The sequence below is a fragment of the Simochromis diagramma genome, unplaced genomic scaffold (genome assembly GCF_900408965.1).
Source record: "Simochromis diagramma unplaced genomic scaffold, fSimDia1.1 OVJJ01000487.1, whole genome shotgun sequence".
Taxonomy (NCBI): domain Eukaryota; kingdom Metazoa; phylum Chordata; class Actinopteri; order Cichliformes; family Cichlidae; genus Simochromis; species Simochromis diagramma.
Window position 1 is genome coordinate 2,858,606 of NW_024387305.1, and position 22,296 is coordinate 2,880,901.

General features: G+C 40.3%; 1 protein-coding gene across 2 annotated transcripts in view; it reads left to right on the top strand.

The window, feature by feature from the left end:
* Positions 1-22,296, top strand: part of pkd1a (polycystic kidney disease 1a) — a 72,967-nt gene that overhangs the window by 43,560 nt on the left and 7,111 nt on the right. Inside the window, exons 24-53 of one of the 2 annotated variants that reach the window (XM_040004756.1) lie at positions 821-973; positions 3,312-3,452; positions 5,635-5,956; positions 6,052-6,268; positions 6,545-6,704; positions 6,813-6,965; positions 7,090-7,234; positions 7,735-8,055; positions 8,192-8,280; positions 8,652-8,964; positions 9,787-9,967; positions 10,095-10,359; positions 10,446-10,641; positions 10,863-11,033; positions 11,125-11,268; positions 11,394-11,604; positions 11,703-11,829; positions 11,938-12,048; positions 12,167-12,216; positions 12,579-12,793; positions 15,039-15,117; positions 15,210-15,325; positions 16,237-16,439; positions 17,434-17,628; positions 17,742-17,881; positions 18,241-18,371; positions 18,662-18,773; positions 19,155-19,280; positions 20,584-20,755; positions 20,846-21,136. In XM_040004756.1, the coding sequence (XP_039860690.1) occupies positions 821-973; positions 3,312-3,452; positions 5,635-5,956; positions 6,052-6,268; positions 6,545-6,704; positions 6,813-6,965; positions 7,090-7,234; positions 7,735-8,055; positions 8,192-8,280; positions 8,652-8,964; positions 9,787-9,967; positions 10,095-10,359; positions 10,446-10,641; positions 10,863-11,033; positions 11,125-11,268; positions 11,394-11,604; positions 11,703-11,829; positions 11,938-12,048; positions 12,167-12,216; positions 12,579-12,793; positions 15,039-15,117; positions 15,210-15,325; positions 16,237-16,439; positions 17,434-17,628; positions 17,742-17,881; positions 18,241-18,371; positions 18,662-18,773; positions 19,155-19,280; positions 20,584-20,755; positions 20,846-21,136 (5,250 nt within the window). The remainder of the gene's footprint in view (positions 1-820; positions 974-3,311; positions 3,453-5,634; positions 5,957-6,051; positions 6,269-6,544; positions 6,705-6,812; positions 6,966-7,089; positions 7,235-7,734; positions 8,056-8,191; positions 8,281-8,651; positions 8,965-9,786; positions 9,968-10,094; positions 10,360-10,445; positions 10,642-10,862; positions 11,034-11,124; positions 11,269-11,393; positions 11,605-11,702; positions 11,830-11,937; positions 12,049-12,166; positions 12,217-12,578; positions 12,794-15,038; positions 15,118-15,209; positions 15,326-16,236; positions 16,440-17,433; positions 17,629-17,741; positions 17,882-18,240; positions 18,372-18,661; positions 18,774-19,154; positions 19,281-20,583; positions 20,756-20,845; positions 21,137-22,296) is intronic. The other variant, XM_040004757.1, reaches the window with a different exon arrangement.

Here is a 22,296-nt window from a genome sequence, read left to right on the forward strand (position 1 = left end):
CCAGGCAAGCTCCAGTGGAGCACACAGGGTTTTAGTTTATGCCGTATGTGTGAACACTCACCAATAAAAGTCTGTTTGCTGCTCTACCCGGTCTCTGTCCGTGCCTGTGCTGATGAGAACCCACGGGCAGCACAAACCTCTGATACAGCCTCTTTTAGTACTACTGAAAAATCCAAGCCTCAGCCTTAAACTTCTTAACACTCTCCACCAATTAATAATTGACCACGTTGGTGTGTTTCTTACCCTTATTCCAGCCATTATTATTGTAACTTGCTTTTCACAAGTATCTATCAGAGCTCTCGTCACCAATTGGTGAACAACACAGCAACAAGGCTGCTAAAAAACAAGGCAGCACTCTGATATCACACGTATTCTCTCTTCCCGTCACTGGCTTCTAATGAGCTTAAGAATCCACTTTAACATCCCATTATTAACAACTGACAACATGGACAGGCCCCTGCTTATTTATAGGAGCTACTGAGGCCTCAGATTTTCAGATCATCTGGTCGAGATCTCTTAATAGTTGCATGCACCATGTTCTGCTACAACCCCAAAAGTGATCAGACTTTTGTTGCTGTAGCACCCAAGCTTTGGAACAGCCTTCCTGATGCTGTCGGGTCGGCGATTTATTTGAAACAAGTACTGGAAACTTATTTTTGTAGGTCGGCTTTCACTTAATCTCTCCCCAATTATTTTGGGCCATAGTTTACAAATGCAAGTGTGTTTGTTGGAATGAATTTGAGACTGTGTGGAACAGGATTTTGTACAACTTGACAGACAGACAACATAAATAAAAAATTGCTGCAAATTCTCTTTTCAGGGTCCAGAGCACTGCTCCACCCTGAACTTCGGCCTGGGCTCCAGCGGCCCTGTGCTGGGGATCTCTGGCTCAGAGCTGGAGGCTGAGGTTGAATACACTTTCAAACTGACCATAAGCAAAGACGGCCTGGCACCAGAGTCCACCACACAGACTGTAAGTCTCCTTTTATATACATATTAAATACATATTAATAGCATCAGAAAAGTCAATTGTCATTAAGTTATACACAGATTTTTCTTGGTCTTTATATTTTCAGCTTTCCCAGTTTCTTTCTATTAATACTTATTAATAATGCTTCTTCTAAAAAATGTTTCACAACTTTTGGTTAATTGATCACCGGTGAAAGATATTAATTAGTTATATTAGAAAAATAATTTAATTTTTTGCCATATGTACTGTTGAAATGGTTGATTCACATATTAAACATGACCAAAGTTTGCAAGTAGTCTCTATAAGTCCAAATGCTCAGCGTTCAGACAGCTTAAAACTGAATACTTCTGAATATTCAGAATGTTATTCTGAATATTCTCTGCATGAGCTGGCTCAACAACATCTAAAACCCTAGTTAAAGATGATGAGTATCAAAACAGCAGTTATCAACAGCTGTGTTAATCCAGGATTGATAAATAACATAAAGATTTAGGAATAAAATACAACAGTGTTGCAAATGAAACAAGAGATTAATGCTCAGAAAATCATTAATCTTTTAGAGATTTAGTGTATAGAACGGTAAAACGAAACATTTTAATTAAAGTTAATTGTTTTAATGCTGAATAAGATCTTGGCTCTTTATTTTAACAGCTTATTTAAATTGATGACAGCAGATGGGAGCTCTGAGATTTTTACTGGATACATTTAAACTTTAACATTTACACACGTTCTGCATTATCAAATGGATACATGAATGTTTCAGTGACATTGGCATACACCGTTTCCACAGCTGTATCTTTACAAGTTGGCTTGATTTGTGATGTTAGTAAGGTACAGTTTAACAAGTTGCACATATAATATGCACTCGCCCAGCAGAGACTCTACGTTGCATTTAAAACATGTTGTAAACAAGAAGCAATCAGAGAGTGCAAACCTTCGCCAAGACAGCTCAGTGTCTGGCCAATATTTACTTTGAAGTGTATTTCATTTTATATATTCATTATATTATGTTCATTTTCTTTACTTTGTTCTTTTTAAACATACTTTAAGATGTTTGTAGTGCTGTTAAAACAAGTGCAAGCGGCAGGCTTTTGTTATTTACAATGCTGAAACCCATTTTAATATACTTGACATAATTTTGAATATGGGATTTTAGTTTTTATTAATGTGGATATAAATAGTTTCTTTGAAGATACAAAACATTTTGGGGTCAACTTGAAAGAAAGGCACTTCAGAGGCTGGATGCAAACTATAATGTGATGTTTAGAATCCACATATACCTGCATTATTTCCTAAATGTTGCCAATACAAACAAAGGCAGTAGCATTTTAAGTACAATTTTAAAGATAAAAGACATTTTATATAAGTTTGAGGTGCGAGGTCATACGTAATATGGTATTAAGAATTCCTATATATCACTCCCCATATGCCTCTATGTTATTAATACAAACAATGGAAGTGTGAAATATAGTTTTAATAGTAAATAGTTCTGCATAGTATTATTATCACTTTCACCTTGAGATCAGTCTGTTTACCTTGAATGAGAGGTCAGATGGGACATGATATTTTAAATCTTTATATAGTACTTTCTTAAAATTGTTTGAGCTATTGTGTTTACAGACGGTAAGAATGACACAGCTGCAAACACACCTCAAAAACACAATCTTCTTGGTGGATATAATAAAAGAAACAACAAAACGCTACCAGCCGATTTTAAACTTTGAACATAACTGTTTCCAGTTTATGTGTTCGGCACAAGTTACCACAGTGATTTAGCGAGGTAAAAGTAGGGCTACTTTTAGGACATTTAAGCTCAACATTTCTCTGTAAGAAATTCATCTCACTTTGTCGTACAGCCCTCTGCTTTTCTAACTTTGGGGCAGCCAATCAGAAGTGGTTTAAAGAGAGGGGAAACGGAGCTTAAAGTGTAAGGCAGAGCAAGAAGAAAAGAAATGTGAACAAAAAAGCTGTTGTGATCCAACCATAACATGGCATGACACGAGTGTTTCCTATTGTAATAATGAACCATGGCAAATATTTTGAGGGTTCCAGTGCAGACTGCAGATTTGTGGTCCAAGACTTCTTGTTCTGTGTGCTGATCACTGTTTAGAAATGCAAGTAAATAAAAAAGGATTAAACACGAAATTTTCTTTAAATAATAGTTCAATAACAATTGGGGGAAACAGTTTTTTTTTTTTTTCCTTAAAGATTGTGCACATTCATATACATACATCAGATTTAAGCCAAATGTGCACATATATAACGTTTTCTTTTCAGGTGGTTAAACGTTCTCTTTTCAGATCTTGGTGACTGCATCCCTGCATGTCTGTTTTTGTAACAGGTGCTCGTCCAAAGCGGCCACATTCCCATTGTGTATCTTGAGTGTGTGTCCTGTAAGGCCCAGTCGATTTACGAGGTCAGCCAGAACTCGTATGTCTACCTCCGAGGAACCTGCACCAACTGCAAGGGCGTTCTTCGTGTGGTAAAAGCTCACACAAACACTGACGTCAAGCTTTAAGGGCAGAATCTGGCTAAAAATGTCTTTCTATGTCTCAGCAAAATGAGGTCACGGCACCACAGAAGCAACAGTGAAGTCAACGTTTCCACGTCCCTTTCTTCTCTTTCTTCTTCTGCTGCCCCACCTCTCTCCTTAATTCAGACTTTCCCTGGGATTCGTGATGCAGGCAGTAGTGTGTGGGCGTGAGAATGAGGTCATCCCTTAAGCTGAGCCAGAGAGAATATGTTGTGTTGAACTTACATAAGGAAACAATTTGAAAGACAAAACAATCATTGAGTTTCTGGAGTTCGAACTGCACCTACCAGCTGACATTGCTCAGCTGCAGTATAACCAATGTCACTTTGTTAGGATTACACTATACTTTCCATACTGACTGGAGTATATTTGAATTTTGGACTCTCTACACATATCTGACTCAATATGTGTAGTCATTACATACTAATATGTCTTTAGTAAAGGGAAAGATATCCATCAGCTTGAAAAGAAAAAACTTTAGCAAGTTTTGTCTCACTTACACATCATCAGTTTTAACGTTTAATCATTTATACAGTACTTATTGCAATTCTAAGTTATAAGTAACTTAACTTGTCTGTCTCCTAAGAAAAATGTCAGGTTTGTCATGCATGTGGAAGCTTTAGAAATATTGTACACATAAATTGTAGGAAAAAAGTTTCTCAAGAGGAACTAAATTATTAATAAGGAAAAAGCTAAAATTACGCCTCTTTTGAGCACTTTAAGAATACCTATTTTATTATCATGATGATTTAAAAGCTATCCATCTTTAAAGGGCATAGTTTGACATTTTAAGGAATACACTTATTGGTGAGAGTTACATCAGAATGCCTCCCTCATGTCTAGTAACACTACTCTAGATGTAACCAGTCCAACAAAGCGTGTCCCTGTAAACTTTTATCGGAGTACAGTGGTCCCTCGCTATAACGCAGTTCACCTTTTGCGGTCTCGCTGTTTCCTGGATTTTTTTGTGCAATTTTGCGTGTTTTTTTGTTTTGGGGTTGTTGTTCTTTACACTGCATTGTTTTCTGCGTTCTGATTGGCTGTAGACCATTGTCAGTCAGTCTTGCGCTGTGTCTCCTGTACAGTATAGAATGCGTTCAGCTTATCAAATTATCGAAATCTTCTATCGCTAGCAGTGTGACTCTGCAGTGCTGTACTGTATGTTTGTAAGTTTTCTCCAACAATCGCAAAAATGTCAGTGAAACGTTTTGTACCGTCAACTGCACCTACGAGTGCCTTTGGTTTCATTCTATAATTATTTTTCTACAAAGGTTTGAACGTTGAGTCTTTAAACAAGAGAGAAAAGTGTGAAAATGTACTTGCGATATTTTCACAAAAACATAATTCATCAAAGCATTATGTCTGGATACAATATCTGAAATAAATGAGGACATTCTAGTCTTTAAAGTTTCCACTCGCTGAGCAGTTCCTACCTTTTGAAAATGATCTCTTATCTCAGTCTCCTGTCCACTCTTTCTTACATATTTCTCCATCTCTGTTACATTTTTTTTTTTTCCTCTCGCAGATTTACATTTAGCTCCTCAGTTTTGAGAAGAACTACACCGAAACTATGGCGTTATTTTTGTGCCACTATTCTGAGCGAACGTAAAAAAAAATTGAGCGCACGTAAAAGAAAATTTGCAGGTGCAAATGTTGCATTTTGAGGAAAAATTTATTTTGAGCGAAGAAAAGCTCAATTTGAGTGAACAAAATTCATTGCTGCGTGCAAAAAATGTATTTCAGTGTTTGCTATTATCCATACACACACACGATAGCAGCCCCTGTTGCTCAGTTTTTGCATTTGCATTTCAAAATAAATGTCTCCTCAAAATGCAACACTTGCACCTGCAATTTTTTTTTTACGTGCGCTCAGAATAGTGGCACAAAAATAACGCCATACGAAACAGTTTGTTTGTGTGGTGGTTGAGCTGTTTGAAAAGTTGTGTTTTGAAATGACCTGCCGCTTGAAAATTTTCATCTGATTATCCGGCCAACTGTCAAACTGTTTTATAATGGTGTGCCTTTTATTCCCAACTCATCTTTTCAACTGCAACTCAAGCAGGAAAAAGCACACTGATGTCACTAATATCAAGAACAGAGAGTTATAGGCTGTTTTCCTTCTCTGTCTTAGCGCTGGAGTGCCATGACGCTAAAGAATGAGACTCTGGTCCTAGACTCCTCCTCCACCACGACAGGAAGCGACGGTATGAATCTGGTGCTACGGCAGGGGGTCCTGCGGCATAATGATTCCTATGTCTTCACCCTGCATGTGACTGACAGCAGCTTAAATGGCGAGGGCGCTGCTTCTATCACACTGCATCACAACAAGGCCCCGGCTGGTGGGGAATGTCACCTGAGAGCTGGAGGGGAGGCAGGAGTGGCCTACGCGGATCTTGATGGTGAAGGCAGGAGGATACGCACACTGCTGGACCGCGTACACTTCAACTGCTCTGGTAGGAAGAAGGAAATGTAACTTAAATCTTTTTAATTATCATATCCTTTATAGGGATTGTTGACTTTTGACCCTGCATTGATTTTAACCCTTTAGGTTACAGTGATCTGGGTGACTCTGAAACTACATTGCTGTACAGTCTGCTAGTGACACGCTGCAAAGAAGAATACTGTGAGGACTTTTGCGTGTACAAAGGAAGCAGTCCAGAGCACTCGGCCTTCCTGCCTCCAGGTTTCAGCATAGCCCAACATCATGTATACGTGTACATCACAGTGGAGGACCACCAGGGAGCTGCCATCATGCCTTTTAACAAGTAACTCTACTTTACTCGGTTTAGTTCACTTATGAGGAGATTTCAGTCTGAATCTTTTTGAGTCACTTTTAGCTACCATGGTGTTATATTACTGAAATGTTTCAAGGAATCACTACAATCCCCAAGGTATTTGCTCAGTTGTTGAGTTTCATGGCATCTAGAAGCAACATTGCTGTTATTGTTGCTCTTCTTGTTCACCAGTGACTGCTGTTCCACGTGCATATAGTGAAGTTTCAAATTCTATATTCAGTTGTTTTTTTTCCTGTTTGTGTCCAGGACCATTGAGGTTGTACTGCCAGATCCACCTTCTGGATACAGCAGTCTTCCCCACTGGCTTTCTGATCTGACAGACAGCAAACTCAAAAAGCTGCTGGAGCAGGGAGATTCCCAGAGGGTCAGAGAGTTATCATTGGTTCTTATTACAGTCCTAAATGAGGTAAGAGAGGCCTAGCCATAAAACAGCGATTAATGCAATCATTTGTCAAGTCACACAACAGCTGATAACACATGAGGAGTAATTATATCGGCATTTACTTTCTTCCAGTATGAGCAGACCAGTCGGTCGTCACGCGTATCCCAAGATGAGCGCAATTATAGAGTCAGAGTCCGCAGCAACATCACAAGAGCTCTGACTGCTCTGGATCTGACAACTGTGAGCGATATCCAGCAGACCTCCGCTGCTCTTGCACAGTGCACGGTGAGCAGGATGAGAGAAAACGGGGTCATTTTTAAAGGAAATTATTAAGGCTATTAACAGAAGAGGAGAGCCAAGAATACAAACAAATCAGTTACGAGTGAATGTGCATGCATCTTTTTTCCAGGCGGTAAGTCGAGAGTTCATCTGTGAGGAGTGTCAGAACAGCACTCTGAACAAGCTGGAGTCCATGCTGGACATTCTGCAGACAGACACCAAGCAGGGCGTCGTCACGCCGACTGAAATAGCTGACAACATCCTGAACATCATGGGTAAGAACGAAACTGCTGTGTCACTGTAAATGCATTTTTAGGACAGTGTTGCTCATTTCTACATGAGGCTCTAACTGCAGCACTAATTAGGAACTTCTACCCAGTCAGATATTTTTGTGTATTTTTTGTTAAGTTGAGGATATAGCTTTCTAACTGCTCTTACTTATGACTAAATAACATAGTTGATCTATAAAGGAACTAAAAATTGGTTTATTTATTGGTCTAAAAGCAGTGAATTTGTGTAAATTCAGCTAAACTAGAGCCGTGTAATGCTCACTAACACAACGCTTCCAAATTCTAGTAAGTGGTGTTGTTGAGTAGATTACATAACTGAATGAATCTGCTCTCAAAAATCTATTTATGATTTTATTTTTCCTTAAATAAATGAGCAGTCACCGATACTGTGCGCACCAACAGTTCAAGAACAAACTAGTTAAGTTTTGTCTTTTTTTTTTTTTTTTTAATTTATCGTATGTCATATTTTCTCCTTTTTTTACAAGGTGATCTGATCCATCAAGTCAGTCAGTCAGCTTCCTACTCGTACCTCCATGCTTATTTGGATTCCTCCTCGCCCCCGTCCATCTCAACCCCTTCTTCCTCTGGTGAAGAGTATGGAAACGCCGTGTTAGACACACTGGAGCCACACCCTCTGCGTGTGGCAGCAAAGGCTTACAGTCTGTCCTCGGTGCTCATGTTGATCCTCATGCACGGCCGCGTACTCAACGAGGAGCCACTCGTTCTGAGGGGAGCTGAGATAGCTGCTACGGGAAAACTGGCAGACCCCCAGAGTCTCCTCTGCTACCATGGCAACAACAGTCCAGGTTTGTTTGTGCATTTAGTGTCTCAGGTTGGAATTTTTCACTATAAACTGCAGAAAGTTGGACATTATAAACTGTAACTGTGAAGAATCATGTGCATGATGACAGTGTTTAATTTCCTCTCTCTTCATATTACCAGAGTGCCAGCTGTTCTCCATCCCCCGAGCTTTCAATAAAAGTCTGGGCAGAGCTGCTGCTGGAAAAAGCATCATGCAGCTACTTTTTCAGGTTTGTTCATGTTATTGTCAACCAGACACTCGAGTAGAATAAAACTCAAGCAGCTTTCTGAGATCCGAGCTTTTGGCCCTACAGGGATTACTTGTACATACACTGACATCATTCTTTGAACATCAGAAAACACTTAAAAGAGCAGAAACGTCTGAGTCAAGTACAAAATTCTTCTTTTGAACCTTCTCCTAAGATGGCTGTCAAAGAACTTGGCAGCATGAAAGCTGTTTGTGCCGAAGTCTGTCATCAGCACATTCACTGAAAGAGTTTGCCTGAACTGTGTCCTTCTCTTTGGTCTTTTTCAAATTCTGTTTTCAGATAAAAGATCCTCACGTTCACTTTTACTGACTTTATTAACTTTTTCCATCCAGGTGGAGTCCAACCCGTTCCCCTTCAACTATGTTGCCAACTACACCATCTCTACCGAGGTGGCATCCATGGAGTTTCGCACTGAAAATGGAACCCAGATCCCAATCTCTGGTCTTGATGATAGTCTGGCCATCACAGTTGCCATTAACAATAGTAGCATTGGAGAGCTGGGTTCTGAAGGTTCTGGTACTGGAGGAGTACCCACAGCGGGGGCCGTTAACATCAGCCACTGTGACTCTGTCATCGTTAGGGTCAGCGCAGGAAACAGCAACAGACAGGCAGGGCTGTTTGTGCAGCTCAACTTCACCATCCAAGGTGAGCACTCACATTTATCACAAACATTAGTAGGTAGAACTGAGCAAATTAATTTCTTTAATACAAAAATATGTTTGATCTCTTTTTTTTTGTTCTTTTGGTTTGTCCCCTTATTTGATGCCACAGCAGATCATCTGCCTCCACCTCACCCTGTCCCTAGCATCCTCCTCTGTCACATCAATCCTCTGCATGTCCTCCTTCACTATAACCATGAATCTTTTCTGTGGTCTTCCTCTTTTCCTCCTGATTTGTCCAATACATTGACTATCCTCCTTTGTGCATCTTCAGACCGTGTCAGCCTTGCCTCTCTGACTTTGTCTCCACACTGCTCAGTCTGAGCTGCTTGATGATTAAGCTAATAATCATTTGGAGGTGTTTTAAATGTATATTTATTGTCCAAGTAACTGGAATTTATCATTTTTTCTTTAGGAATGAATGAAAAAAAGGATTTCGTGTTGTTTTTAGCATCTATTATAGTTCAAATTAAAAGATACATATGTTATTATATTGCCAGAAATATATAATTCTGACTCTGTGCAGTACTGAACTGCAGCATATGAATGCCTCGGTATCGATTCTGAATGGGTTTGCGAACATACAGCTATGTCAATTGCCAGACAATAACATTATGTACTTTATATAGTATAGATGAAATAACAGGGCGAGTGAACTTGAGTTCATTTTGTATATTGTAAAGCTGTCTGGTCTTGTCATTTGGTGACTAAGTCTGTACTTCTAACTGTAAATTGTGTCTTTGTTTGTTTCTTTACTGACTGTATTTTTGTGTTGGTGTTACTGTCATTATTTTCATTTCTTTTCTAGATTTAAAAGAAAAGTATGAAAGAGAAAAGAATGACAAAGAGGAGCCATTCATCACCGCCTACCTCCATTCCCACGAACAACCCAATGAGTTCAACTGCACAGACACAAAACGTATCACTCTAAATATGACCAGCGGGCAAGATCTTGACCACAGGGACTACACCTTCTTCCTGTCACCAGAGTAAGAACTCTGTTCATTTGCAGCGTTATAATACAGCGCGCATTAAATATGCAGTAACTTTGCTATGGCTGGCATCTCCTGTCCTTGTCTCCTGTTTATCTCCAAAAATGTCACTGTTGCTAAATAGGACCTACGACACCACTCTGGACTACTTCATCAACGTGAGTACGCCCTGCAGCTCTGAGTCTCTGCCCGTGGATGTTCGTCTGGAGGTCGGGGTGTTTGCTTCTCTGTGTCAGTACTTCAGTGAGAGTGAAAAGCAGTGGCGGACAGATGGCATGGTGCCATTAGCAGAGACCAACGCCAGCAGGGCGGTTTGCCGTACCAAGCACCTCACATCCTTCGCCGCAGGCCTGTTTGTGCCAACCAATGCCATCAGTTTTAAACTGCCAGTCAGTATCTCACTAAATACCAGTCACTATTTGTGGATGTGCACTAAATAAACAAAACCACTTAAACCATTTCCCCCCTCCTTCAGGAGCGTTCAGGGGCACCAAGCCTGGTCGTGCTGTTGGTGTGTCTATTGGGCTTAATATGCTATGTTGTAGCAGCGGCTATCTTACACAAGTTGGACCAGCTGGATCTACGGCGTGCTGGTGTGGTTCCACTCTGTGGCCTAGATGGACTCTTTAAGTATGAGGTCCAGGTGAAAACTGGCTGGAACCAAGGGGCAGGTGAGATAAAACGACGTAACAGGTAGATGTCGTTTTGACGTCATTTTTGAAACTTTGCCAATATGTTCAATATGAGCGTCACGTGTCACTGTAACAGTGTGTGTATGACAGAAAATAAGGCAAATCATAACAGTTCAACTTCAAATTTTAACTCAATAAAATCAATTCCTACATCAAGAAATGAAGAGAATTCATGCAAACTGCCTCTCTCTTCCATCCAGGCACCACGGCTCACGTGGGAATCAGTTTATATGGGCGTGAAAGCCGTAGCGGACATCGCCATCTCGACAGCAGAGGCGCTTTTGCCCGCAATGCACTCGACATCTTTCATATTGCGACAGACACCAGCTTGGGCAATGTCTGGAAAATACGTATTTGGCATGACAATAAAGGTAAAGAGACACACAACAGAAGGAGCCCAAGCAGAGTCTGTATATTAATGTTTATCCATCATTTAACTATTATTTGCTGCCCCTTCTTCAGGTCTGTCTCCAGCATGGAAGCTACAGTATGTCTTGGTAAAAGACTTGCAGACAGGAAGCAGCCACTATTTTCTAGTGGAAGACTGGCTGTCAGTGGACAACGAGAGAACTCATGGACAGGTGGAGATGGAGGTGGAGGCTTCAGGTAAGGAACTGCGATTAGGTGGCGTGTAATTAAATAATTAAAGATTGAGTGTAGCAAAAAAACTGCTCGATGGATAATCCAAGCTTGTTCACTCCAGTGTATCGCTTTCTATTTTTTGCTCCCAGAGGAGGCTGTGCTTCTTCAGCTGCCTCGCCTCCTGCGGTATGAGCTGCAGAGGGCACTGTGTGAGAGTCACCTGTGGGTTTCGCTGTGGGAGAGGCCCACCCGGAGCCCGTTCACCCGCCTGCAGAGAGCCACGTGCTGTGCTTTGTTACTCCAGCTCTTCCTGTTGGCCAACACTCTGTGGTACAGCATTGTGGTGGACAAGCGATACGGGTGCGTGAATGGGTGTGACGGGTTTTTTTTTGTCTTGTCTGTCTCTCTTTGTAAATTCCCACCATGCAACTTCTAATGAATGCAATCATGTCCTTCAGCCCGAGGGCTGTGTCAAGGTCTTCATCATTAAACGGCGAGACAGTGGCAGCAGGCGTGGTCACCTGTCTGATCGTCTACCCTCTCTACTTGCTTGTTTTCACGCTGTTCAGAATGAGCCGCAGCAAGGTAACCCAAACCTTACCAAATGTGATATATGATCAAGCTTTCTTGTCTTTCAAAGGCCCTGGATAAAGCAGAATATTTCCTCTGTCATTGTGTATCTGTAAACAATAGTGTGTGACCGTGGAGCAGGTGCCACAACAAGTGGACCAGGAGTCAGTGGAGATCGATGACTTCCTGGACAACTCCATGGCTGGAAGTTCCTTCCTCTTTTTTAATGGCGAGGTAAAGTCTGTCACGAAAACACGGGGTTTAAAAGTCACATTTGGGAAAGATTCTACTTTCACCTTTTCAGGTCATTAATGTTTGTCTCTCTCTCCATCCATCATCTCTGTTTCCTCAGACCAACTCAGAGGAGACCAACGTGGACTTGCCCACTCCATCAACTAAAAGGTAAGCATATTTATTTCAGGTAACGACCTGTTTGTTGGAAAACAGATGTAGTGGAATAGCAAGCTGTGAGAATCAACGAATAAAGTGGAAATGGCTCATCTTATTGTGATCTGCAAGAGATGTGAAAGTTTAAAAAATATACGTTTTTTTTTTTTTAAAAATAACTATCTTTTGAATTTGAAGTGAGCGAAACATTTTCTTCACCAAACAACTCTAAATTCGAAAGCAACAGTTTTATCAGAATAATGACAACAACGTTATTCTTCTCTGACAAACTTGTTTTGTTGGAATGACCTTCAGAGCAAATGAATTATTTGCTGAAGTTAGTCTGAGTCACAAACATTTCTCATTGTGCATTTTAGCGAGGAGAGCTGGGACATGGTAGAGGAGGAGACAGAGGACAGGGACTGGCCAGAGCTGCTGAGTGACACTTCGGTGGTTGGAGGCGCTGGGCACGGGGCAGGAATGCCCAGGCTGAAGAGGGGTCAGGGCAGCAGGCACCTCGGTGTGGACATGGCCTTTAACCCTGATGATGAAGAAGGCGCCGAGCAACGCAACAAATATTTCACCTCTTCAGGTAACTGAAGCAAACAGGCTGCAGTATTAAATCAAACGTTTTCTGAGCAAAAGTGGGATATTTGCGAAAACACTTCAGAAATACTGAATTTAGTTTTCTTAAAAAGGCCATAAATGGACAACCGATCGTTAGAAGTTTTATGCAGTGTCTCATAATGGCCTGAGCTAAATGTGATGAAAGCAGATTTTCACTTGATGAATGTTGTGGAATTAAATGTACAGCAATATCTGCAGAAAATCTAAAGAAAGACAAACAATAAGGCTATAAAAGCAAATATTGCATTAAAAACTATAGTAGTAATGTCAGATTCATCTTTTTTTGTTTTTCATTTCTTTTTAGGAAAATAAACTACACACAAAATGCACAATAAATAATCATTCATTTATTTTCATATAGTCTAACTGTTTTTGGACAGTAAGTTATTTTGGTGGTTTGTCTTTGCATCACACCACAGTGGATTTTATGCCCAAAAAATGAAGATGTGATTGAACTGCGGACTTTCAGTTTGAATTCAAGGGATTTAGGAAAAGTAATGCAAACACAAGGAGTGTTTTTGATTGTTGAATAAAAGCACTTTAGTTGACATCAAGAATCAGTGGACATCACCAAATGCGGTACAGTGGTCCCTCGTTTATCGCGGGAGTTACGCTCTAAAAATAACCCGTGATAGGTGAAATTAAAGTAGCCAACTTTATTTTTTACAATTATTATAGATGTTTTAAGGACTGGATAAATTACATTAAATCCAGGACAGGTACAAAACGACTTGCGGCCCGTCCAAACACACGTGCTTTAGACAGTTTTTCTCATGACAACACGGGCATGAACATTTTCCACTTTTTCTCTCTTGTTTTAAAACAACTATAATTTTCAAGCCTTCATAGAACAGATAGTCCAGTATTATAGAATGAAAACAAAGATCAAACCCTGTTTTCAGGTCCAGAACATGTTAATAGAGCAGCTGCCAGAGAATGCAACATTAATGAATCAATGGTACAGAAGTAGAGGAAGCAAGAAGAATGAGTTCAGTAAAGTTTGACTTATTTGACTGTTTTGTTTCTCTTAATGCGCCTTATGGTCTGAAAAATACGGTAACTTCTACCTTTCTTTAGCATGTCCAGAAGTCCAACTTTTTGTGCGATGGTTAGCATCTTCCTCTGCCTTTTGGGTGCTACCACAGGTGCCTTTGATGGTGCAAAATGTTTCGTCGACATTGTTGTTTATTGGGGAGAAAACTTACAAACATACAGTACCGCACTTCAGAGTCACACTGCTAGGGATCGAAGATTTATGTAAATTTGACAAGCTGAACACATTCTGTACTGTACAGGTGACACGGCACGGAGGAGATTAATTGACAATGGTCCACAGCCAAACAGGATGCAGAACACAATGCGCTGTTAAAAAAACAAAAAAAAAAAAACCCCCAAAAACATGCAAAATTCCACAAAAAAAAAAATCTGCGAAACAGCGAGGCCACGAAAAGTGAGCCGCGTTATAGCGAGGGACTGTACTTCCTCCACTGTGATGCTCTGCCGGGGTTTTATTGCAGCCACCTAGACAAAATTAGAGAAGCAAGGCTAAGATTTGTACATGTACAGAGGAGGGACAGTGGATATACTAGAAAAATGTGTGTGTATGATGTATGAATATGGAGCTGCCAAACAAGGGGAAAAGAGGCCTCAGGAGAAGCATATGAAGAGGTTTGGTGCAACAAAGGAGGATCATACAGACCCTAAAGGAAGTAGAAACATTACATTTCAACATTACACTGAAAAACTACAAAATACCAATTCAAGTGCTTTGAATCAGCTTCAGATATTGATCTTCTGCTTGATTTGTCATGAAATAACAAGAAAACAGGCCATGAAACTGCTTCTTGACTCTTTTTTACTCTTGTAAAAATTGCTGTAATTCCTGAATAGTTCATGCAAATCTTCTTTAAAGCCCCTTGAATTAAAGATTAAAGTCACTTCAATCACAAATTGATTGTTTGGTTTAAAATCCTCTGAGGTAGTGCAGAGAGGCAGAATTACACAAATTGTGTCTGTAATCATAGAGCGCATCTTCAGTAGCGGTTTTCTGTCATAGCTGAGTAGTTGGATCGGTTATGACCATGTTAATAACTGAGAAAAGTTAACACGTTACATTTCAGAAACCCCAGAAAGACATGGCAGCGAGTTCGTTTAGTGAATGAATTTAATGAATGTGTATGATGATCCAGTTTCACACTGTCTTCTTACAGATGAAGATCTGATCAAGCACATACTGGCAGACGGACAGAACTTCTTTCCTCAGGCAGATGAAAGCGAGATGGCTGACCTGTAAGTTATATTCTGGACAAGGAATTCCCCAGAATCATTTGAGACCTGTGTAGATTCGCCTGATTTTTGTGTTGCCACTGTTTGTGTCGCAGGTCGAGCATTTTTGAAGATAAGACTGAAGTGATTCTCCTGACAAAGCTGAATGACCCTCTTCTTCTGGAATCTGTGAGGCGGGACCCACCAAAGACAGCCTTCACCTCAAACACAGGTGTGTGTGCAGGCAGTTTGAATTATCTAGTAAAATTCAAATTTACTGATTAAACTTTGAAGAATTACAATTAGGAATGCACTAAACAGTCTCACCAAATTTTAAAGATTCATAGTTTATTCAGAAAATTATTCTCAAAATTAAATATTTTATTTGTAAAACACTGACTTGTAAAATAGAAATTAAGAGAAGGCAGACTTTTATAATAAATAGTACTACAGCCCAGGGAAAAAATGTGCAGATTTAATTTTTACATTTTGATTTGAACTGTCCCTTTAAAAGACCATCCAGAAGTTATTTGCCCCCATAGATGTTCTATTTTTAAAGTGTCCTGCTGTCTCTTTGTTTAGATTAGTAAGAGAGGACACATAAATCACCTATCCAAGGGTTTTAGAAGGCTTATAACTCTCATTAGGTAAAGCAAAGTTTGGTGATTACTCTTAAAAAGAAAAAAGGCTATTACTTTCACAGAGTAATCAGTCTTGTACTGCCAGATGTGTGACTGAGCCTTTATAGTTGTGCTTTGATGTGAAACCAGCGTGTGTGTGCATTGTGCTTTCGTTTTGCAGTCTCAATGTTTAATAAGTGACACATGTCCTTGGTTGCGATAGAAAAGGTAAATTGAAAAGGCACCAAACTTACAATGTCATTTATTCTTTCTCTGGAAACTTGATATATTTACTAATTACGTTACTAATCGAAAAGACTTTGAAGTCCTTGAAGACTCAAAGTCTCCAAGAACTCTGCTTTCTTTTGCAAAGTGCAAAATAACCTTCAAAGAGTCTAAAAGGATCATTAAAATGCTCATTTTTTTCAGTTAAATAGTTTTACGCTTAAATACTTCCTAAAGTTTTCAGTGCCTGATGATTTGTATTTGTTTTGTCTTTGGCACCGTATTCTTCTTTTCACAGTTGTAACAGATGTGTGTCGTCCAAGACGGTTTCCACCTTGGTGTGGACGTGCTGCCATGTGGGGCAGCTGGGCAGGAATCGCTCTGGCCAATGGTGTTTCAGTTTGGGCCGGCTATGGGTTCAGCCAGAATGTTGCCATGATGTGGTTAATCTCCTGCTTTGCTAGTTTCTTCTGCTCATTTCTACTGTTGGAGCCAATTAAGGTAAAGACACGTGGTTTTGCAAAGATTTCATAGTGTGTCTTTTGTCCTGTCTCAGCTCCCTTACCCCCCAACACAGCCTCTCCCTGGTTTTTCCAGAGGTTTCTTCCTGTTAAAAGAGTTTTTTTCTTCCCATTTTTTTCCCAACTACATGCCAAGTCACTGGAGTTGTTTGATTGTTGGGGTTTTCTCTGTATTATTGTATGTTCTTTAACTTACAATATAAAACTCTTGTTGTCATTTGGGCCTATATCAATTGAATTAAAGTGAAGTGACAAGATACAGTGCCCCCAAATGAAGACAGCAGCTCATACACTGTATAAAAGACAGATGTGGTCACCATGACATCAGCCATTATTTTGAAGAGTCCTTTGTGAAATCTCATTTTTAGTGTTTTGCTCACTGCTGTCTTGGTTTTTTTTCTTGATCCAGAAGTACTTTATTTGGTCGTGTTAGTCAAAGCACGCACGTCCTTAACTTTAGAGTATTTAAAGATGTTTTAAACATTTTTTCTTGCTTCAGTAATGTTGGGGATTTTAACGTGGGCGTCTATGGGGATTGATTCGCTTTTAGAGCCAGTTTGGCTGCTTGAGGCTGTTTCATATATCTGCTGTGAATCTAAAAAGGCATACATTCACCACACCATCTTCAGAACCTGAAAATGTTATGTTGTTACAGTACCATTAAGTGTCAAAAACACACTTAAAGCAGGGTTAGAGAATGTATAATTGCACCACTTTGGACCCTTAAAATGTTTGAGATGAGTTCAGAAAGGACAAGTTGATTGTTTTTCTATATTTTTCAGTGTCTCAGACACCCATTTTCACTAAATTGCCATCTGGCTGTGGTTGTGTTAATAGTAGGTTGTCCAATTTTCCTTAGAGTGGATCGATTTGGACCACACATTTGACTTTGGGTTGAGTAAATGCAACATCAAAATTCTGGACTTTGAAATTGGTTGCCTAGCATAACAAGTTATCTGCCATGTGCCCCACAGGTGCTGTGTGAAGCAGTTTACTACGCACTGTGTGTGCGCCGGCTGCGTCCTGAGGACCAGGATGTGCTGGTGGAGTTCCCCAGGGTGGAGAGAGTGGTCCAGCGGGTACCGAGGGTGAGACCTCCACAGGGCTTTGCTCTGTCTCAGGCCCGACACCAGGCCCGCAAGGTCCACATGCTGCACACGATGCTGAAGGTCAGTGAAGAAGAGAATATAGTGGGTTAGAGAGAGATGATGCTGGAGTCTCCTTTCAATATTTAAATCTTTAAATGGTGATCAATAACAGAATTCTTTTCTCTTATTTTCAGAATTTTCTGGTCTATATGTTTTTCCTGTTGGTCGTTGTGCTTCTCAACTATTCCGACTCGGCCAAAGACACTCACAGCCTCAGGCTGCGCACTCAGCTGCAGCGAGCCCTACACACACCCGAGTACCACAACATCAGCAGGTATGAATGTACATGAATAGAGCTGGAATATTTCCGTGGTTTAATGTTTCTGAAACCTTGTTGCTGCTCTCATTTGTAAAGGCTGACTTGCTCATAAGACTGAGAAGTCTTAGGAAGGATTTTATGGCAGCAGATTTTCTCTCAGGATTTCACCTGATTTTGTCATTTTCTTTCAAATAAAAGAGATCAGATGTGGAATTCTATCACAAACTACCTGTGCTCAGCTCTAGAGTGTCTTCTATTATAGTGTTAAGTCTTACTGAGTGGGCACGACCATCCTGTATGTTCCTCTTCAGCCTGTTTGTCCGCGTGGGACAAATAACCTTCCTTGTGTTTTTTTTGTTTTTTGTTTTTTTTAGCCGAGAAGATGTTCTAGCGTGGCTGCATGACTCCATGTTGCCACGGCTCCTGGATGAGTCTGCCCTCTTGAGAGACACAGGAAGCGTGTTACTCGGCACGTTGAGGCTCAGACAAATCCGTGACGCACAGGGTGAGATTTCTTTGTGGCCACTATCTTTACCTTTACTGAGATGTGAACTTGTTTGGAGCTACATCAGAGCTCTTTGACAGAGCACATCTCAGACTTATTGAATCTATTTTTTGCTTCTTTGTGTAGCTTTCTTCAGTAGTACTACTGAGTCAGAGACATAATGTTTAATATTTCAAGATCCTGACTATTATCTGAATTGCATTTTATGATTGCATTCTTTTTTTCTGGGTAAACTGATGAAATAAATGCAGATGGACGTCATTGTAATCTTTTCAAAACTTTTCCATTAGCAGATTCTCTTAGGTCAGAAAACACATCATCTTACTGGGGAAAGCACTTGGTCATATCTCCAAGTAAAGAAGAGGATAATAGTACAGTTTTTGGTGCCATGGATTCGGATCGGTAAGGAAATTATTGAAAACCTGCTTGTGTCTGTGTGGCTATTAAAAGTTATTAACTATTGTTAATTTGCAGGTCATTGGTAACCTGTTTAGCGTTAGAGATAGACTAAGAGAAAACAGAAGATATTACTTTTCAGATAAAGTCTCATACATGCATTTTGGACTTGCAGATTTCTTTTATGAGCTTTTCCATTTGGCTATGCCAAATAGGCAAAAATCCATAAAAGGTGTAGATATGAACTCAAAATCTAATTCTAAATGGGTTGACGACAAGCTGGTGGATGTTAATGTTCTGCATAGTTTTGTTTTTAACACCTGGCTTTCTTTGATGTCCCCTGTTCACTTCTTTCTCTTTTGTAATTTCTCCCACACGTTTTCCAAGGGTGTGGCGTTTGGATCTGATGGGGGTGTATAACAGCAGAGATGTGGTTCACCAGCTGAACAGAAGCCTGGAAGAAGCCTCCTCCTCCTTAAAGCAGCTGCAACAGCTGCACTGGCTCGACTCTAGGTAGTGATCATGTGAAGACATGACTACAGCAGTAGGACATGTAAAGTCTGAGTTACAGCAAAATAATTAAAACACATTTTCCTTTGTATTGTTCAGGACAGCACAGTGTTTTGCATTTTTTAAACATGTACTCACACCAGTGGCTGTGGACTGAGCTGAGCCAGTTTGACCTGCAAAGTCCAGTTGGTTCAGTCCAGTAAACAGTTAAACATGCCATATTCTGGCCCACGTGGAGTTCACTTGGATGTTGGCATGCTGCACATCTGGTGCGTATGCTAACCTTGCCCAAGAACAAAAACAAATGCTTTCCGGTCCAGCGAAGTGTGAGATCATCTGGCAGTGAGGGAGTGAGAATATGACCTGAAAGAGGTCATGCTCATTGGTTTCATTGACCAGGTTGCTCCAAAATTTAGGGGCAATAATTTCACAATGTTTGGAATCAAACACAACTGTGGCCTTTGCTTTAGAAATCTTGAGCGGAGGTTTACTGTCAGATCATGAGCCGTTTTCTCAATTTGCCCCGGAGCCTGCAGTAATTAAAGCACTGCACAATCAGTAAAACATGAAACATCAAAATAAGATAGAAAACAATCCAGTGCTGAATGCACTGAGAATGTTGGCTAACATTTAACAACCGTTTCTAAGAATGATAACTCGTGGTATAAACAACTCTTTAATCCCAGCACATTTTGTGTTAGGGTACAGATATACACAGGGGAGAAAGCCAGTAAAATTGCGTCAAATCATTTTTGTTTGTACCCTTTATTTCTCATTTGAAATAAAACTTCCTGCCACAAATAAAATACGAGAGCAGTCTACATACCTCCTCCAAGGCAGAAAATCCCTTCAACGGACATGATTTCAGGCCCTGGTTCTGGTCTGCTTTGATATATTGATGATAATTTCTCAAAGACATTAAAATGTCCCTAAGCACTCACGCTTGGAAAACAAATCCTTCCAAAAAAATTATGGTCCCAGATCAATTCCAGAAGTTAATCACTTCTAAGTTGGGCCAAGACCCACATCTGGAAGAATTTTCATGTAAATCTGTCAATAATTGTTAGTGTCATTCTTCTACCAAACTAAACCTATAACATAATCAGCTCAACGAAGTATCAAAGTATCAAAACAGATACCTGACCGAAACTATGTGAAATATTTTGATTCCTGGTTAGAGCCCGATATATCAGTGGGGCCAGTAAATCAGAAATTTAAATGATCAAATACTGTTATCAGCTTAAATGTGGGCTCCTGATCTTATCATGTGCACTAACTGTGTGTTTTGTTGTGTTCATGTTCATAGGACTCGCGCCGTGTTTGTGGAATTCTCTCTCTATAACGTAAACACAAACCTGCTGGCCGTCTTTTCCTTCCTGTTTGAGTTCCCAGTCTCCGAGCGTGCCCAGTCCAGCTTTGACCTCATTGTCATCACATTGTGGCCAATCACAGGGCTGGACCTGCAGCTTCTTCTAATGGTAAACATTCCCATAACCATGAATCCTTGAACTACAGCTGTTTCGTTTTCCCTTTAGTATCATTTTTAAAATGGCACTTTGTGGTTCCAGATCATCCTCCTCGCCTTGGTGTTGTATTTCCTCGTTCGGGGCATATTGGGCTTCCTCAGAGAAGGCTATAGGTACCTGCTGTCAGCCTGGAGACTCCTGGGTATCTGTAAACTGTCTCTAGCAGCGTCTGTATTCGGAATACACCTGTGCCGCTGCATAATAGCTAAACAGCAATGGACATCATACCTGAAGCACCCTCGGGATACCTTCACAGATTTCTACCCCCTGGCCAGACAGACTCAGATGTACACCGTCATGTCTGCCTTGCTGTTGTTCATACTGGTACTCAAGGTAAGAAAGAAAGAGAGGAATCCAGGGTAATTTTACAGAAATATGTTGCATGTTGTTTATGACATTTTTGCTTGTATAACGATCTGGGAATGCGTTGAAGAGGAAAGATAAACATTATTCACGTTTTAGGAAACAATTGTAATGATTTTGACTTCTTATTATTGACAACAAATCCAATCTAAGACCAAAAAGCAGCAATGAAATGAATCTAATATCAATAATTGTCTGTGGAAGCAATTATCACTATCGCTGTAGCGCTCCTTTGTTATCTCTGAAATAATTAAAAACAGCATCAGTGTGTCGTTAAGTTGCTCTGGCTGACAGAGTCATTCTCACAGACACAATGCTGCTGTTGTAAATCTTCACTAATCAACTAAGTCTGTGTTAATTCACAGCTAAAATAGTCCCAAACAAGCACACTGTTGATTATTAAAGATGAAGCGATGTTTGCTGAAAGCTGCAGGAAAATAAAGAGCGTATACATTTAACATTTGCGACGTCTTCATTACCAATCGATCTCTGTAACATCAAGGCCATTGTAGGTAAAGTTTTGTTTTTAAATGAGAAAAAATTAATTTCTGCTCATAAATCTAACCAAAATAAAAATAACCTATAATGGAAATACAGGAAATGTCTTAGTGTGTTTTAACCTGTGACAGTTTGTTCAGATTTATCAGCACATGTAACTTAAAGCCTGTTTTATACTCATTTGACAGTAGTGACGTCACCGGGGCGCACCACGATTTGGTGTCATTTTGGTTTCAGCTCTTGCTTTTGTGACGTGGTTTGCCAGAGTGAAGACATTTCATTGACGTGTCAGCAGACATTTTCAGATTATCGAAAGTTTCTGAGAGACTGCAGAGAAGACGGCGTTCCCTCAAGTAGCAGTGGCGAGGCTATAGTGACATCACAACCAATGTGACGACCATAAACTAGGCTTATGAGAAGAACTGATGCTTAGGCTTGAGACTCTAACAAACGAACCCAGTATTATCCATCTTCTGCCGCTTATTCTTATCAGGGTTGGAGGGGGGTGGAGCCTATCCCAGTGTCATAGAGCAGCGGTCCCCAACCTTTTTTGCGCCACGGACCGGTTTATGCCCGACATTATTTTCACGGACCGGCCTTTAAGGTGTCACGGATAAATACAACAAAATAAA